At 46.7% G+C, this 18,257-nt stretch overlaps 1 protein-coding gene, 1 long non-coding RNA gene and 1 pseudogene across 6 annotated transcripts in view; 2 read left to right on the plus strand and 1 right to left on the minus strand.

The window, feature by feature from the left end:
* The first annotated feature begins 1,678 nt into the window (after positions 1–1,678).
* Positions 1,679–5,822, plus strand: LOC144341304 (large ribosomal subunit protein uL24 pseudogene; annotated as a pseudogene). Its single transcript, XR_013418155.1, has one exon. The product of XR_013418155.1 is annotated as a large ribosomal subunit protein uL24 pseudogene (transcript).
* Positions 5,823–6,127: 305 nt separating this feature from the next.
* TMCC2 (transmembrane and coiled-coil domain family 2) overlaps positions 6,128–18,257 on the plus strand; it is a 44,070-nt gene continuing 31,940 nt past the window's right edge. For 2 of the 4 annotated variants that reach the window (XM_077948023.1, XM_015118391.3), the window contains exon 1: positions 7,638–8,090. In XM_077948023.1, coding sequence (XP_077804149.1) covers positions 8,038–8,090 — 53 coding nt within the window. In that variant the 5' untranslated portion in view covers positions 7,638–8,037. 4 annotated transcript variants of the gene reach the window in all.
* On the minus strand, positions 11,634–14,838 carry LOC106993997 (uncharacterized). Its single transcript, XR_013418159.1, has 3 exons — positions 14,731–14,838; positions 14,052–14,503; positions 11,634–11,998 (listed from the first exon to the last, which is right to left on the minus strand). It is a non-coding gene; the product is annotated as an uncharacterized LOC106993997 (long non-coding RNA).

Consider the following 18,257-nt stretch of genomic DNA (forward strand, 5'->3'; position numbering starts at 1 on the left):
GAGTAGGGGTGTCCAATCTTTTGGCTTCCCTAGGCTACACTGGAAGAAGAGGTGTCTTGAGCCACAAATAAAATACACTAACGATAGCTGATAAGCTTTAAAAAAAAAAGGAAAAATGTAATAGAGAAACATGTAATAATGTTGAAAATGCTTCTGAGTATGTGATGGGTTTTTTTTGTTGTTTTGTTTTTTGTTTTTGAGACAGAGTTTTGCTCTTATTGCCCAGGCTGGAGCCAGGCCACATGATGTTTTAAGAAACATGAAGCCGGCCGGGCGCGGTGGCTCAAGCCTGTAATCCCAGCACTTTGGGAGGCCGAGACGGGCGAATCACGAGGTCAGGAGATCGAGACCATCCTGGCTAACACGGTGAAACCCCGTCTCTACTAAAAATATGAAATTAGCCGGGCGTGATGGCGTGTCCTGTAATCCCAGCTACCTGGGAGGCTGAAGTAGGAGGATCGCTTGAACCTGGAGCTCAGTACAGATCTTGGACCTATTTGTAAGTGCTGTAACTTCTTTAAGCCTATTTCTCATTTGTAGAGTAGGAATAACACTTACTTTGTAGGGTTGTTTCAGGAGAGTGTTAACAAGGTTCCTAGCAAAACGTCAAACACCTGCGGTTCTCTTTAAATGGTGGAGACTTGCTCTTACTATTATATCTAAAAGTACCACATAGGATTATACATAGAACTGCCCATAGATATTTATTTTCAGATGTAAAATAATAAACAATCGATTCTCTCTGAGCAAAGCTGATATTTTCTCTTTCTTTTTAAGGTCTAGAATTTTCAGCTTTAAGTAACAGATTGTCCAGAGATTTGTATGGATTCCCTATAGAGATGGGAAAGGGCACAAAGCAGCCATTTTACCAGTCCCAGGCTTTCACACATAGTAGTACAATCAGGGTTTAAGTTTATGCTTCACAGTCCTCCTCTGTTCATTGCCATGATTATCATTTTTTCTCCCATTACAGAGAAGCAACCAGAATAAAGAATATGCATCCTACCTGAAATAACAAGCAGGAACTTCCTGCTGTTTCATATTACAGATAGGAGATTCACCCACCCCAGGAATGAAACAGACATTGGAATTTCCTCTGTAAGTCTTAGGGATGCTGTGAGAGAAATGATCACAAGGTTAGTAATTTGGGTTTGCTTACTCCTTTAAAACATTGCCAGTTTGGGCCAGGCATGGTGGCTCACGCCTGTAATCCCAGCACTTTGGGAGGCCGAGGCGGGCAGATCACCTGAGGTCAGGTGTTCAAGACCAGCCTGGCCAACATGGAGAAACCCCGTCTCTACTAACAATGCAAAAAATTAGTCAGGCGTGGTGGCAGATGCCTGTAATCCCAGCTACTCGGGAGGCTGAGGCAGGAGAATCGCTTGAACCCGGGAGGCGGAGGTTGCAGTGAGCCAAGATCATGCCACTGCTCTCCAGCCTGGGCAACAGAGTGAGACTCCATCTCAAAAAAAAAAAAAAAAAAAAAACCTTGCCAGTTTGGTATCAGAGATTCTGTGTTTTGAATGAAATAATGTATACAATTTCTGCATAAATATAGTAATGGCAGCTTTATTTCTAAAGGCAAAAAATTATGTCAAAGAATAAGGTGGATAGTATGTTAAACCATGATATCTTCAGTTGACAGAACCAGAACATTAAGCAGTCATTTAAAATGTTTACTTAAGCCTTTTGTGGCCATCACCGAAGCAGGAGGGGCCAAAATGAAGTTTAATCCCTTTGTGACTTCCGACCGAAGCAAGAATCACAAAAGGCATTTCAATGCACCTTCCCACATTCGCAGGAAGATTATGTCTTCCCCTCTTTCCAAAGAGCTGAGACAGAAGTACAACGTGCGATCCATGCCCATCCGAAAGGATGATGAAGTTCAGGTTGTACAAGGACACTATAAGGTCAGCAAATTGGCAAAGTAGTGCAGGTTTACAGGAAGAAATATGTTATCTACATTGAATGGGTGCAGCGGGAAAAGGCTAATGGCACAACTGTCCACGTAGGCATTCACCCCAGCAAGGTGGTTCTCACTAGGCTAAAACTGGACAAAGACCACAAAAAGATCCTTGAACGGAAAGCCAAATCTCGCCAAGTAGGAAAGGAAAAGGGCAAATACGACGAAGAAACAATTGAGAAGATGCAGGAATAAAGTAATCTTATGTAAAAGCTTTGATTAAAACTTGAAACAAAAAAAGTTTACTTAAACATATGGAATATGGCCAATAATATATGGAATAATATGAGAAAAGGTAATAATGTCAGAAATGCTGCTGAGTACATTTCAAGTAAAAAAATAGGATAAAATTTGGTTTAGGCTAAGAGTTTTCTCCAATCAGGAGTGATGCAGAGCCTTCCTGGTCCTCCCTTCCTTTTACAATAGCCAATAAAAAGCCTGTACTTAGGTGGTGGGATTGTGACAACGTCAACAATCCAGGCAATCTTTCTAAGGATTATTTGCATAGTTTACTACTCCTAATCCAACAGAACTCAATTTCTTTTAAGGAGTGCATTGAGTGGAAGTGGTCATCTCCAACAAAAAGGGAAGAGAATTACATTAACAAAGGAGTATGTGCAATGATATTGGTATCAAAATTCAGTGACCAAAATTGTTATATCTAGTCCCTCTAGAGAGTACTTTTACCTTTGAATCACTCTACTCAGTATGTTAAACCTTAAAATAGCACACTGACAACCATTTATCCATTTGATGTTTAAATTTTTTTTAAGTATTGCTATGGAATAGGACATAGAATTGCCTTGGATAATCTGCAAGCTTCTTACTATTGGCAAAAAGAGAAGCCTTTTATTTTTCAGACCTAACTGCTTTTACAAAAAGAAGGAAAACAAAACAAAACCCTACTCTACACTTTGTTGATCTTGGCACCTTATCCTCTATAATGAAAGCTTCCACCATTTATCAAACTAAATGAACTAGGTGTTGACAAGAGAGCAGGATTCCATAATTCTGCCCTTTATACTTCTTGTTTATATACTTATTGGTTTAGCAAATTTGATACTACCAGAGTGTTCCCTTTCATTAGTTTAACTGGGATTTCTGTTCACAAAAACCATTCAGCTTAGTGGGATAATTCTTTCTCATATGGCATACGGGGGGCTTGACCAAGTTAATTATTTTTGTTTCACTTAGGTTTACTGCACATATACCATGTGTCAAGCATTTTCACATGCATTATCTACCTTAATCCTCACAATAACCAGTGAAGATAGATAGTATTAGCCCCTGTTTATAGATGAGAAAACCGAGGGTGAAAGAGGTTAAGCTCACAAGAAGTAACCGAACTAGAATGCTTACATGAATTTTCTGACACCAAGACCAATATTCTTCCCACTAAATCATGCTATTTCCTTACAATTAACTAGGTGTGCCAAAATAGAATGGAAATGCTACTCCTACATAGAAAATATAATCACTCGCATTGTGTATCTGCAAACTTTTGTCTTATCTTGAATATCAAAACATAATTTGTGCCTATATTTTCCCAGAGAAACATAGAACGATAGAATAATCCAATGCTGTAAACAAAATTTCGACCAACCAAAGTACTTCCAAGTTCTGATTTTCTTAGGTGCTCAAGAATTTACGGCGGCTAATGAAAATTTGCCATTGGCTTCAAATTGGTGGTTATAGGTCACTCAGGTCTCTACACAGACTTCTCATCCAAACTTCTTTGGCAGTAGCATATTTATTCCATAATATGACACTCAGTGAAACTCAGAAATCAGTGGGACACATTTGAACTCCCGAAGATAGAAGCATTGGAGTGAAATGTGCAACGCTTTTGAAACTGGATGACATGTGTGGTCAAAGCTATGGCCCTTCACTCTTTGCTAGGCAATGTCCAAGTGCTTTACATATATTACCCAACATCCTGTATGGTAGGTACTGTCATTATCCCTACTTCCAAATAACCCAGAAACTGGAACATGAAGAGGTTAGATAACCTGTCCCACTCACATGGTTAGTGAAGAGCAGAGATAGGATTTGTCGCCAGTCTGGCCACAGAGCCTGAGCTCTTAACCATTATGCTATGCTGCCTCTCCAAAATGGAATGTAAAGTATTAGCTGATTTTATGAAACACACCACAGACTTTTTTGCTGACCTGAATCATACCTTGCAAATATGGCAAGTAGAAAATGTGGCTGTCATGCTGTATGTATATAATACAAAAACCAAACTTAAGACCAACTTTTATCTAGTATAGAAACAAGGCATAAGTCAAAATTATAATGCTCTCCGCTTCCTTAAACGAGACCAAATCCCTTCCTTAAACCAAATCCCTTCACTTTCCTTTGGCTTCAAGTTAGGTCATGAACATGTGTCAATGCATGCTCACCATTTGCTGGCCACCACGTGCCCCTCAAGACTTGCTCAGGGTCTTTGGGGCCTCTGCACTTACCTGGACCAAGTCAGGCAGGGAGCAGTATATTCCTCTGCTTGAAACCTTGCACCATGGGAACCTGCCCCCTCCGGTTCTGTCTAGTCCTGCCCACGGTCTACACTGGCATCCTGCCATCCCCTCACCATTGAAAATGCTAAATAAAGGCTTATAGCTTTGTGTTTCCATATTGTGCTTGATTCTTTGTGGTAGATGTGGGGGGTGGTTCTACATTCCCAGCCCATCCTAAATTCCTATCTTCTATAAGTGGAGCTGCCTAGTTTAGAAAGTAGCTGCTTGGCTGAAGTAAATTCTTAACAAATTAGTCTCTTCTAGGATACACATTAAAATGAGTGGTTGGAATGGGAAGAAGACAGAACAGAGTCAAAAAACTCCGACTAGTGAGACTGAAGTGAGGCTACAATGTCATGATGGGTGTGAAAGAGATGGGCAAACTGTAAAATCCTTTAGAGACCGTGTGGTCCCTTCACTGTCTAGGCCAGTGGTTCTCAAAGGGTAGCGTGTGTCAGAATTACCTGGAGGGCTTGTCAAAACACAGATTTCTTGGCTCACTACTTCTGATTCTGTAGGTCTGGCTGGTGGCCAAGAATTTGCATTTCTATCAAGTTCCCGGGTGATGCTGAAGCTGCTAGTCCAAGGACCACAATTTGAGAACCACTAGTTGCTGGATGAGTAAAATCCTTTGTGTCCACAGGAGGCATACAATAGACACTCAGATCGGGTTGTTATTATTACTACTCTCCATATCTTGGTAACCCCAACGTTTGCTCTCTTCTGCTTCCAGATTACTCAGCAGTTTGGCTGAGATTTATGCAAAGAGAGACAGCATTCCTTTTCTACACTTCTATATGTAGCAACCTCCTGCCATTAATACCCTTTCTTATTTAAAAGCTGCTTCGCAGTTTGTATGGAACTCTCACATACGTTATTGTGTTTTTATATGAAATTCTTCCCAATTTCTGAGCATAAATTATGCCAAGTAAAGTCTCATTAAGAAATATGCACTTAAAGCGGGGGACGGGGCGATGAGGAGTGAGGAGAGAACACCCCCTCCCCTTAGCATTTGCAGCTCTGAATGTAGGCATAGGTTTAACTCAGACCAAGTATCCTAGAGGCGATAGGTGTCTCCCTTATGGATAGAAGGTACAAAGTTAGAGCCCCAAAAAGCAGTGATAATAAACATCCCTCTTGTGCCCCTTCTCGCCAAATAAAGCGAATGGGTGGAGGAAATCCCGGGCAAGCCCTCCTCGGCAGGGTCCCTCAAGCTGGCGCCGAAACTGCGACTCCCACGCCGGCTGTCCTGGCCCCTGCGCGGCAGCCCGCTCTCCGCAATGCAAAAACGCAGCAGCATCGCCCTGCAGCCCTCTCCTGGGGGATCGCACGGTGCAACCAACCCTAAAAACGTGGCCGCGCGACGCCCCCTCAGCCCCGCGGGCTTCCCATTGGCCGGTTGCCGCTGTCACTCCCTCTTAGCCTCGCCTTCCCGCTCCCGGGCGGAGGCAGCCGGGCGGGGTAGGTTGCGCGCTCGCCGCGGGCTCGGGCCGCGGCCGCGGCTTTGCAGCAGGCAGCGCGTCGGGCGGGGAGCGGGGCGCGCGGGCCGGGGAGGGGGCCGGGCGCGCTGCGGCCTCCGCCGCCGGCCCATGCGGGGCAGGGGCTGGTTGCAGGGCCGGGAGCAGCAGCCGGCGCCGAGGGCGGCCGACTAGGACCTGCCCGGCCGGCTGCCCCGCGCCCCGCCTCGCCCCGCAGCCCGGCCGGCCGAGAGGGATGCGCTGTGCCGCCCAGCTCCTCTCCGTCCTCCCGGTGCCCTGAAGCAGAAAGTTTGGGGGCCAGGGGTTGTCTTCCTTCTCCCTCCTGCAATGACTGCCCAAGGACTCTTGCTGCCCAGCCTCGACTGTGACCTGTCTTCGCTCCCCAGGTCGAAATGAACTATTCCAAGCTGTAACCAAGGCTCCCCCTTCTCGTCCCTCCCTCACCCGCCTTTAAGAATTTTTTTTTTTAATTCGAGAAATCGTGGTCTGCCATCTCCCCTCCTTGTTAATAATTTAGACCCCAGGCCTCATTTCTGAGTATAAGAGGGGGTGCGGTCTTCCCCAAGACGGCGCGCTGAAAGGACAGATTCCCCTTGCCGACCCACATACAACATGAAGAGGTGCAGATCGGACGAGCTGCAGCAACAACAGGGCGAAGAGGATGGAGCTGGGCTGGAAGATGCCGCTTCCCACCTGCCGGGCGCGGACCTCCGGCCTGGGGAGACCACGGGTGCTAACTCTGCTGGCGGGCCAACTTCAGACGCTGGCGCTGCCGCGGCGCCCAACCCAGGTCCCCGAAGCAAGCCTCCTGATTTAAAGGTGAGCAGACCATCCCCCGCCAAGCCCAACCCGCGACTTAGCTCTTGCCACTCCACGCAGAAGTGCTTTAACAGGATACAAGTGAGGGGGGAAGTCAGGCAAAGGTCAGAGAGGATGAGCGGATGCTTGGCTGGCGCCCCAGGGGGGACGTCAGGTACCATTTGTGCCTCTGTCTTTCAGCTCCATTTCAGGCCTCTGTGTTTGTTCCCCATTATTCAGCAAACGCTTTAGTGACTCACCCATCCGAGATTGTTTGAATAATGTGTGAAGTGCTATTCGCAGACAAAGGGCTAAAATCCAAGATGCTAACCAAAAAGTGGACAGCAGGTGACCATTAGTTTTCCTTGCTGAGTAAGTCTCTACCCATTGGGATCTTTTTTTTTTTTTTTTCTCGTGAGACGGAGTCTCGTTCTGTCGCCCAGGCTGGAGTGCAGTGGCGCGATCTCGGCCCACTGCCACCTCCGCCTCCTGAGTTCAAGCGATTCTCCTGTCTCAGCCTCCCGAGTAGCTGGGATTACAGGCACGCGCCACCACGCCCGGCCAATTTTTGTATTTTTAGTAGAGACGGGGTTTCACCATGTTGGCCAGGCTGGTCTTGAACTGCCCTCAGGTGATCCACCCGCCTTGGTCTCCCAAAGTGCTGGGATTACAGGCGTGAGCCGGCCCCATCGGGATCTTTGAGCGCCTTCCTGGATGAAGCTCAGTTTGCCGGTCTGTGAACAGGGGGTGTGGATTTCCTGCCGTTAGGTGGAGCCAGAGGTTAAGATAGTGCTTGGAGATCTCTCTGCCTGCTGCTGAACCAACCCCCAGGGTGGAGAACTGACAGGTGGTGGAGCAGTGCTTGGGCTGGTTTGGGGCCTCAGTTCAAGTTGCATACATGCTGAGACGGCAGCTAGAACCAGAAGCCGAAAGAACTGTTCACATGGAGATGTTTATTTTCTGGCCTGAGGTTGCCGAGACAATTGGCGAGCTGTCTTGAATATATCTCTATCAATTAAAACAGCAGCTGAGATAAATAATGCACCTTTGCCGGAACTGCCACAGGGACTGCAGGCTCAGGCTTCTCAAGCCAGCTCACCGTCCGGCTGAGCGAGATGTCAGCCCAAGGAAGGAACTTAGATGCCTTGGAGATTGATGCCTCAGTTATTTTCTCCAGAGAAGGTGTGGGGTCTGGGCTAGGAGAACGGAAAGGACTCCGTTGCATTTAATAAAGCCTGTATCCTATGGCAGCAGCCACTAAGGAGCTCACCAGAATAAGCCAATGACATTCCTCATTTGGCCTGAGCGGCTCAGAGTCAGGAAGTCAGAGCGCAGGTGAGTGTGTGTGCTCTTACCTGTGTATGTTACCTGTCTGTGTGCCTTGGGGGGGAGTGAAAAGGGGGACGACTAGGTTATTGTTATGTGTATTTTTTAAATTTTGCAGTAATTATTCAAATCTGACCTCTGGTTCTGCCGCTGTCCTTTTCAGAGCTTCGTGGCTAGCCTTATGTCTAGAGGATCTCTGTGGGATAGGCTCTCTCTGCACAGGAAGCTTGAGCTTTTGCCAGACCCAGGGAGTCCTTGGTGTTTATCTCTGCCGTCACCTGCGAGTCCATCCCATGTGGTCAGGAGGTGTAGTTCCTGTTTTAAGTGAGATGGTGAGGGGGAAGGGGTCCCTTGAATGCTGTTGTAGGGAGGAGGCTAGCCTTCTGCTGCTGACTTCAGCCTCATTCTGAACCGGTCCAGCAAACCCTGATTCTTTGACCAGATGAGACCCTCAGCTGAGTCTGTCAGAGGCGGTCTTGGAAATTCCCCACTCTCCAACTCAGGACAGCAGTGGAAACTGCTTTCGCCATTTATTCCCCCAGTTGCCTTCATGAGGAAGATGGGTTGGTCATGGCATGGGGGCTGCAGTGTCTCTGTAGAGGGACGCCTTAAGGGATGCCTTAAGCTTGTTCGTTTCCACTCTCCTGTATCATCTTTCTTTTTTTTCTTTTTTGGCGATGCCCTCATTCTGGTCAGGGGCAGATGTAGTAACAACTTTACATTTGGTATTAACTGCCGAACTGCCCTCAACCAGAATTGGAATCAGTTGCAAGAAAAGAAGGTTCCCCCCACCCCGCCCCCGATAAAACATACCACTGAACCCAGCAATGTGGACCCAGTAAGGAGCAGAAAACCCAGCGGCAGCCTGCTTGTGGGAGCTCAGGGAAACAGCAGGGCTTTTCCTGTTTATCTCTGTCTGCTTCATCACAACATGTTTACTACCGGGTGCAAGGGACTTCCAACCAGATGTGACTTGGGGACTTTCACAGTTTGATTTGATGTGTGGTCTCAGGCAAATCACCCAACTTTTCTAAGCCTTTTTCTGGGGAAAGGGACTAAGAATATCGGAGTGTGTCCAAACTTGTTTATTTATTTATTTAGACACAGGATCTTGCTCTGTCACTCAGGCTAGAGTGCAGTGGCATGACCACAACTCACTGCAGTCTCAAACTCCCGGGCTCAAGTGATTCCCCAACCTCAGCCTCCCAGTAGCTGGGACTACAGGCGCATGCCACCATGCCTGGTTAATTTTAAATTTTTTTGTAGAGACATGGTCTTGCTATATTGCCTAGGCTGGTCTCGAACTCCTGGGCTCAAGCAATCCTCCCACCTCAGCCTCCCAAAAAGCTGGGATTACAGGTGTGAGCCCACCGTGCCCAGCCCCTCCAAACTTTCTGGAAAAGTTGTTTTCCAATACTGTTACAGTTTTCCAATGATAGAAAATTCCATTATTGGCTCTGGAACTGGGTAGAAGTTGACTGGTTTTAGATTTGTTGGTGGTACCACAGAAGGGTGTTTAATTTTTAATGCTCCCTACCTCATCCCTGTGTTCGGTCAAGGCAGATAAGCAGTCTGGTTTGCTTTTGTTTTCATTTTAAACTTTGGAGATGATAACTTTTGGTACCTTAGCCCCACTTCTATTTTGTCATGACAGCTCCAGGCACTGTGATGAATTAAGTGCATTGGAAGAAATCATCTTGGGGCAAACAAAAAAATAAGAGACTCTGTATAAAGCACCTCCATAGAGATTGGGGAGGTAGGGGAAGAGGAGAGAATTTTTATCTTTGCCAAAGAGATCTGAATGGTGTTTAGTGACAGTCCGTGGTTTCAGGGGCTCCTATGGTCTCCCTCTGGTCCTTTAGCACTGTGGACCATCTTACTGTGCACTGTGAATTTCTGCTACAGTGCCCTGGGATCTGTGATTATAGGGTGGGAAGGGCCAGTGAAAAGTAGTAGTTAAACAGCAATTTTAAAACTGTAATTAAAAATAACCTAAAAATGGACACTGCCTCACAGGAGGCTCATGCAGATACATTGAGGGCCTTCTCAACTGTTCCACACACCTGTGGGACCTTCGGGGAAAATCTCAGTAGACACTCCCACAACAGGAACGCAAAAATTCAGTCCCATTCTTCAGCCACTTGCAGCTTGAATTCCTGTTGAACCACTCGAGTTCATGTTTCGATTCATTTTTCCTTATCGCCCAGTCTTTTGCTGCTAACAGATTCCCGGCTTGTTGGGAGGAGATACTGGGGTTGCTAAGCCAGGAGATACTGGGGTTGCTAAGCCACAGAGAGTGCTGGCTGACCAAAAGTACACCAGAATTCTACAGCAAGAAAACCCAGTTCCGTTGCATATGGGAGGAGACGGGGAGCTTAGGGGAATACTGCAGACAGGGAACACACATTCCTGTTAAAAATACAGCATACGGGCCAGGAGCGGGGGTGGCTCATGCCAGTAATCCCAGCACTTTGGTAGACCGAGGTTGGTGGATCACTTGAGGCCAGGAGTTTGAGATCATCCTGGCCAACATGGTAAAATCCTGTCTCTACTAAAAATACAAAAATTAGCCAAGTGCAGTGGCACACACCTGTAGTCCCAGCTACTTGGGAGGCTGAGGTGGGAGGATCGCCTGAGCCCAGGAGGTTGAGGCTGAGGCTGCAGTGAGCCGTGATCATGCCACTGCACTCCAGCCTAGGCTACAGAGCAAGACCCTATCTCAAAACAAAAGTAAAAACAAAAAAACATGTGAATGTGTGGTAGATACTTCTGAGGCCCAGGATGAGTGGCCAAGCTTAAGGGTGAGCTGGTTCTGTCCTGATATGTGATGGAAGCCCGAAGGCATGGGAGGAAGTTACCAACCTCCCCACCTCTCTCACCCCTTGTGCAGTGGGAAGAATTGACCCTTTCCTGAAAGGAGGTGTCTGGGGATGCTGGCCCGTGCTTTCCGCCTGGACTTCCCCTAAGGTTCTCTTTCCTCTCACAAAAGCCCCTGTAAGTAATTTCCCCGGAGATTTCTGAGCAGTATTAATATCTTTCCCTGAAGAAAAAGGGGGAGCTCCAAATTCCATCATTCTCCTCCTGATTTGAAGCACTTTTGACTCAAGACTTATTTGGGTTCCAGCTCATGTTCTAGTCACACCATACACTGGTCTTCCTGCCTACTTAGTGAAGAGCAGGAAAAATAATTTGAAGCCAGATATCTGAGAGAAAGTCACAGCTGAGTCCTGTGTGGTTCTCCCTGCTGGCTCTCCGCCTTTCCTGGTGGTCACAGGCAGCTTCCTCCCACTGTGAGTGGCCTGTGTTCCTTCAGTGCTCCTGCGGACAGCCCGCTAGAGAAGGGTTCATGCAGTCAGCAGATACTGACCACCTTCAGCAGGAAAGGTGCTGCTGAATTAAATTGTGAAACATGCTTATAAAAGTGCCCGAAAACGTGTGCAGTTTAAATAACAGTTAAATAACAGAAGCAAACGTGTGCAGTTTAAATAACAGAAGACACCTCGTCTACCCAAGTCAAGAAAAAAAAAATTGACATTCCCGAGAAGCCCCTGCTTGTTTTCTATTTGTTTATTTATTATATATATATTTTTTCAAGGCTCAGGGTTTTGATAAAATTTATAGGTCTCAGTTTCTCCTTTTTTTTTTTAAATGTTAGTCAAGCGAAGCAGTGGGAGTGGAGAGTTTCTTCATTTTTTAAATGAAGGAGAAGACAAACTACTTCATAAGAACGTGGGTGGGATGAAGATGTGTGCATTTCCTGGGGCTCTCCAGGAGCTTATGGTTGGGATGGCTCTCTGAGGGCCTGCTGCATCTTGAGGCCCCAGTAGATATGTTAAGGCTTGAAGATTCCTGCAATCTCAGGTGGGAGCCAGACGCCTGGGGTAAGTTTCATCAGAGGAGGTAGAATTGAGGTATGCCTAAAAACAAAGAAATGGGAAATTGGTTATTTGGCCTCACCTCCAGGTGAGCTTCTAGGTCAAATAGGATGAAATACTTGCAAGAAAACCATAGTGGAAATACACATAAGTTTAAGGGTGCTTAATGTATCATGCAGTGCAATCAGAAACTTATGGGGGTTTATCAGGAAAGTTGTTCTGCAAGAGGTGGCTTTAGAGCAAGATTTTTTTTTTTTTTTTTTTTTTTGAGATGGAGTCTCATTCTGTCTCGCTCAGGCTGGAGTGCAGTGGCGCAATATCGGCTCACTGCAGCCTCTGCCTCCCGGGTTCAAGCGATTCTCCTGTCTCAGCCTCCCAAGTAGCTGGGACTACAGGCATGCACCACCATATCCAGCTAATTTTGTATTTTGAGCAGAGATGGGGTTTCATCATGTTTGCCAGGCTGGTCTGAAACTCCTGACCTCAGGTGATACACTCTCTTTGGCCTCCCAAAGTGCTGGGATTATAAGCGTGAGCCACTGTGCACAGCCTAGGGCAGGATTTTAAAGAAGGGGTGGAACATTTATTACCAAACAAGAGAAGAGGGGCTTTCCAAATGGGGGGAGTGAGGTAGCAAGTGCTTTTGTAGGGTCTTTGCCCTGTTTGACTAGAATGGTCAGGAACAATGGAGGGTAGTGCAAATGCTGAAGTTATCTGTTTTGTCCCGCTTGTACCTTATGAGGCAGGCAGAGGGTTGGAAGGCCCAGGATTGCCCCATCCCCACCCCCTCCAACCTTCAGTAATATCCAGAGCAGCCCTGTATTTGGGCTCTGGGGGAACTGGTCACCGATGGGAAAGCATGTGGCAAACGAAGCTCCCTGTTCTCCTGCCACATATTGAGTTCTAGATTAATTCCCAGCTGCCCTAGTTGTTCTAGTGGGAACTGTCTGGCAGGCTCAGTATTTACAGAATGTGCTGCTTTTTGTGTATCTAATTGTGTCTTCACTGCCAATCCCATTAAGAATTTCCTTCAACAAGGAGTTGAAACATCTGATAGGACCTAAATTTTGGGTTGAAGTTTTAAAAGAGTATGGGGTTATCAGGAGCTGGGGAAAAGGGCTCAGGCAGCTTCTCAGTGGTGGTCTTAAAGGCCAACTCAAAACTCATTTCTGTTTTCATCTCTCCCTTAAGAAATGGCATCTGCCTTTGAAATCCCCGTAGACTACTAGCATGGTACATTTTTGGAATGAGGCCATAACTGGACAGGGTCCACCTTTGTCAGCCAAACACTGAAGTCTCTCTTCATGTAAGAAGTTAGAACAAAGCTGTTGGGGATAACAGGTATGTTTTGTGACTGTGCTAGAAAAACAGTTATTTGGCTGAGCGCAATGGCTCACGCCTGTAATCCCAGCACTTTGGGAGGCTGAGGCGGGGGGATCACGAGGTCAGCAGTTCGAGAGTAGCCTGGCCAGCATGGTGAAAACCCGTCTCTACTAAAAATACAAAAAATTAGCCAGGCATGGTGGTGTGCCCCTATAGTCCCAGCTGCTCGGGAGGCTAAGGCAGGAGATTTGCTTGAACCCAGCAGGCAGAGGTTGCAGTGAATTGAGATCACGCCATTGCACTCCAGCCTAGGCGACAGAGCAAGACTCTGTCTCAAAAAAAAAAAAAAAAAAGAACAGTTATTTTCAAACCAAATGACTAAAGGCTTCCTTATGCCAGCCAGGTTAACTGAGTGATGTCCACCAGGGAAAACAAAGCTGGCTATAAGGACATGAGCCCCCCCACCCGAGCCCTCCCTAAGCCATTCTTGAAGACATCACACACATTCTGGCTCCTTGGCCTGTGTTCATCTCCTCCCAAGCCAACTCAATCTTGGCGGTTACTAAGATAATAGAGTGAGAAGAGGGTTTAAACTACAGCAGGAGAAATCTGAGTTAGACACAAGAAAAGGCTGTTGGAGCATTTGAAATATTTGTGAAAGGTTATGTCTTTGGAAAAGATAGCCATCTAAGGATTAAAATCACCTTTGTAAGATGGATTTGTAGAGACTTGGATAGTGGCTGCTCAGAAAATAAATGAACAAATGATTTACGTAGCAGTCTTACATGTTTGTGTTGAGGCCTCTGCCAGGTAATGTTAGGGACACAGATGTAGGTGCTGTAGCTCCTGCTGTCCAGTCACTCATATTGTCCTCAAAGGTTCCGTCCATCAGCAGGTGAGAAGTTGGATAACAGTTGGAGAGAGCACTGGAAGCGATGTCGCAAGGCAGTACACGATTAATTGCAAAATGAGTGGTGCAGATAATGAGCGCTTATGTGTTCAGAGCAGGGTGAAATCGCTGCAGACTGGTGTGATCAGAGAGGTCTTTATGGAGTGGCGAGGTGGTGAAGGATGGGTAGGATGCAAAGAGGCAGAGAGAGGGCACACCATGCTGGGAACTTTAATAAAAGTCTTCTATGTTGGTGTGTGCTGAATCAGTTCTGCCTAAAGACATGGTGGATGAGGTGACCTTTTCCCACTTGCTTTGGCTCCAGGCAGAATTCTCTAAGCAATAAAGGAGAAAGGAATCAAAATAAAATTGAGAATGGGGGAATTATTTGCCTGTGTGCCCATGAGTTGAGACTTTTTTTTTTTTAATGTCAGCTGTGAGGCTGAGAAAGAAATAAATGATTCCAAAAAGCTTTCATCACTGGGTTTCCAATAGAAACTCCAAGTGGGCCTGAGCAGTTGCAGCTGCCTACTGTACACCACTGTGATCATCAGCACCAAACCTGGGGTAATGGTTCCGCTCCTGCTCCCGCCCAGGCTCCCCACCCAGAGCTTCTTAAGGGCAATTGGAGACTTCTTCAATCCACTTTGGATCCTGAGAGTAGAACTCTGTGGGTTTTTACAGTGATTAGTTCTCTAATGCTGGCCCTGTTTCCATAGAGACCCTATAAATAGAGGAACGTTGGCAACCTAGGCTGGCAAAGGCTCAGGGTGACCCAGTCACCCCACTGAACCCTCACAGCCAAACTGTTGGTAGGGCGGAAGGAGTTTCAAACCCAGGTAGGAGGAAGGGCTATGCAGTCAGCTGCCAGGTGGGATAATTAGCTATAGATTAGTGTGACTTTAAGCTTTCCTGGGATTTGTTGAGAACACGGGGACCTGTAAAAATTAGAAACCACTTTTGGTCATTTTTAACCAGATGGTGCCAATGACACTGTACCCCGAGACATTTTAGTTTTGGATTTATGCAGCTGTGTTTGCAGATTTTGGAGCAAACTTCCCCTTTGGGGGACCCACACCCAGGGAGAAAGACGGATGAAGCCCAACTGTTCAGAAACCACAGCCTTCTCAGGAAGGATCTTTCAGAAGCCATCTAGTCCTCCCTTTCTTCCTGAAAGGACAATGTCACCCAAGGAGATGGGGTCCTTCCTGCCCTTTCAGATAGTTCCAAGGGAGGGACAGCCAACTCCCCTCACTTCCTTCCTCAGGGCAACTCACCCTGGGAGGCTCTCCTTTCTGACTACCTTCTGGCCAATTCTGGGGACGGCACTTCTTGCTTTGGTCTTATGGATCATGAAAGCCCTGTTTGTGTCCCACCTCTCAGCTCTCTACTACATGGCTTCATTTGGCCACCAGAATGGTTTCTGGCAGCCAGGGAAAAGCAAAAGTCAATGTGGAAAAGCAAGTGACATTTTAGGAGCTGGAACCTGTTAGTCAGAGCAGGTGGTGCTTTCTGCTGCGTTGGCGGCTAAGTTCCCTTAAGCTAGTCACCATGGTTTTCCTCACTTCTGAAACTTGTAGCTGGTTATGTGTATGTGCTGAGTTTTTTTTTTTTTTTTTTAAACACTTACTGTGTTATGTCAAAACTCCTTAACCATCTCCTCCCTGACACCCACATAAAGAAGCGGCCCAGCCCATGCGTCACTTTGCTGTTCCCGCCTCGCACCTTATAAGTGAGGAAAACCCCTTCATTTGGAGCAATCTCCTCTCTCCGCACATTGTTCTTTAACTTCTTTTTTGTTCTTTCCCTCCTGCCTGCCACAGACTTTGATAGACTCCTTGGTCTGCTGGGGCAAAGGTCCTGGGGTCTCCTGGTCACTTTCCTTAGGTTTCCTTTACCCACAGGACAGCTCAGGAAGATGGGAAGTAAAGACTTTATAGTTGAGGGTCTTGTCCTATAACATGGGATGGGCAGATCACGACTGCAGTTCAGGGGACCTAACAACCCTTGACCCAGGCATTTTTGTTTTGCTCCTGCCTTTGATACTGTTCTGGGACGCATGCAAATACCCTACCTACTTTAGTCTTGAAATCAGTGTATGGGGCCGGGTGTAGTGGCTCATGCCTGTTATCTCAGCACTTTGAGAGGCCGAGGTGGGCGGATCACCTGAGGTCAGGAGTTTGAGACCAGCCTGGCCAACATGGTGAAACCCTATCTCTACTAAAAACACAAAAATTAGCCAGGTGTGGTGGCACACACCTGTAATCCCAGCTCCTCAGGAGGCTGAGGCAGGAGAAGTGCTTGAACCTGGAAGGTGGAGGTTGCAGTGAGCCAAGGTCACACCATTGCATTCCAGCCTGGGCAACAGAGCGAGACTCTGTCTCAAAAAAAAAAAAGAAAAGAAAAGAAAAGAAAAAAAAAAGAAATCAGTGTATGGGCCCATGAAGGTAAATTCAATTAGAAGTTGGGGGTTTCTCTCTGTGGCTTGGATGAGCCACTTAGCTATGCTGTGCTTCCATTTCTTCATCTGCAAAATAGACTGATGCTATGATGTCTCACATTTCTAGCTCCTGAGATTAGGCTAGTGTCAGATTATGACAGTATAAATCAGAATGCACTTTGCAAAATGCTGTTGTATAAATTTTAAAAGCAAATTGACCAAAGATTTTAGGCTCCAAGGCAATATGGCAGACATTAGTGGCTGCCATAGCTCTCCTTGGCACCTCCACTGGCCTCCCAGGGATAGGGGAGAAGAAATGCCTCAGAACTCTAGGACCTCTGCTGAAGTCTTTAGAAGGGAAACTCTTTCTGCCTGAGTGGATCCTCAGTGTTGGAGAAGCCAGTTTCGGAATGGGGGGAGAAGAGGAAGAGACCTGGAATAGAATGCTAGAAAGACAATTTGTATTATGGAATGTGACGATTTGGCAGAGGCAGCTGGGCAAATGCCAGAGCCAGCTGGCCCCATCACAGTACCTGGAGGGAGGTCTCGCATCAGCTTGGGCCTAGGGAAGAGGGAGGTGTCCTGGCGTGTCCCTGTTCTGGACACTGCAGGATCTGGCCCGTTCCAAGTCCATGGCAGAGTTGACATCTTGGTTCTTCCCAGCACAGATTCAGGTGAGCCTTGTGATCCTGCCTCAAGCTGGCCCCCAGGGGATGGTAACTCCTGTGGGAAAACCTGGCATTGTGTAACTTAGCATCTCGAGGGCCGCCCCAGAATTCAGTTCTTGAGAGGGAATCGTGGTATCCTTAATTTCCTCATCTCTAAAAGGAGATGTTCCAGTTGTTGGTTTTGTTACTATTTAGGAAAACCAGATGGGATAATGCAGGATACAAAGCTTCTTTAAAATGAAAAACCGTTAGTTCGTGATGAGTTGTGATGATGTAATTTATCTGGTCTGTAAAATGGGTGATGTAAGGGCCTCACCTACTTTGAAGATTCTGGGGATGCTCAAATGAGGTGAAAAATGAAAATCCTAATGTTTTACACAAATACATAATGGTGTGGTTATTTGTATCCAGCTGTAAGTGCAGCCATCTGCACAAACTCAAGGCTGAGTTGTAAAGTAACCTAAGAGTGGGGTCAGCTCATTCAGAGGATGTCAGGTTGCTTTTTCTTGGTTTCTATATGGTCTAGATTTTCTGCTCTGTAAGGTTGTTTCTAGGGAAAAAAAAAGAAAATCCAGTCTGTGTAATTTTTTGGAACATTTTTTAAATGATTGAGGCTGCCTGGTAAGATTGTAGGTTGTTCATCACAGGAAATCTTGCTATGGCTCATTGAGTCCCACATGGCTGGGTCCCGAGTTTTCCTCTAAGGAGCTGCAGAATGTGAGGTGTCTCCTGGTCCTCCAAGTCTCACCCCTCCTCCCACTGGCTCCAAAGCTCTCATAGAGGGCTCAGCCTGGCCAGATAAGCCGTCCCCTGACAAAAGCAGCTGTCTGGAATTATCCCACAGTTGCTCGCCCTGGCAGGCCATCCAGCTGCCCCTCTGGGAGCAGTCTTGCTGGAGGAGCAGCTGGAGAATCTCAGCGACAGGGCTGAGAGGAAAGGCTGTGGCCAGGGCAGCACTGGGTTGCAGGGCCTCTTTGGGTC

The sequence above is a fragment of the Macaca mulatta genome, chromosome 1 (genome assembly GCF_049350105.2).
Source record: "Macaca mulatta isolate MMU2019108-1 chromosome 1, T2T-MMU8v2.0, whole genome shotgun sequence".
Lineage (NCBI taxonomy): Eukaryota > Metazoa > Chordata > Mammalia > Primates > Cercopithecidae > Macaca > Macaca mulatta.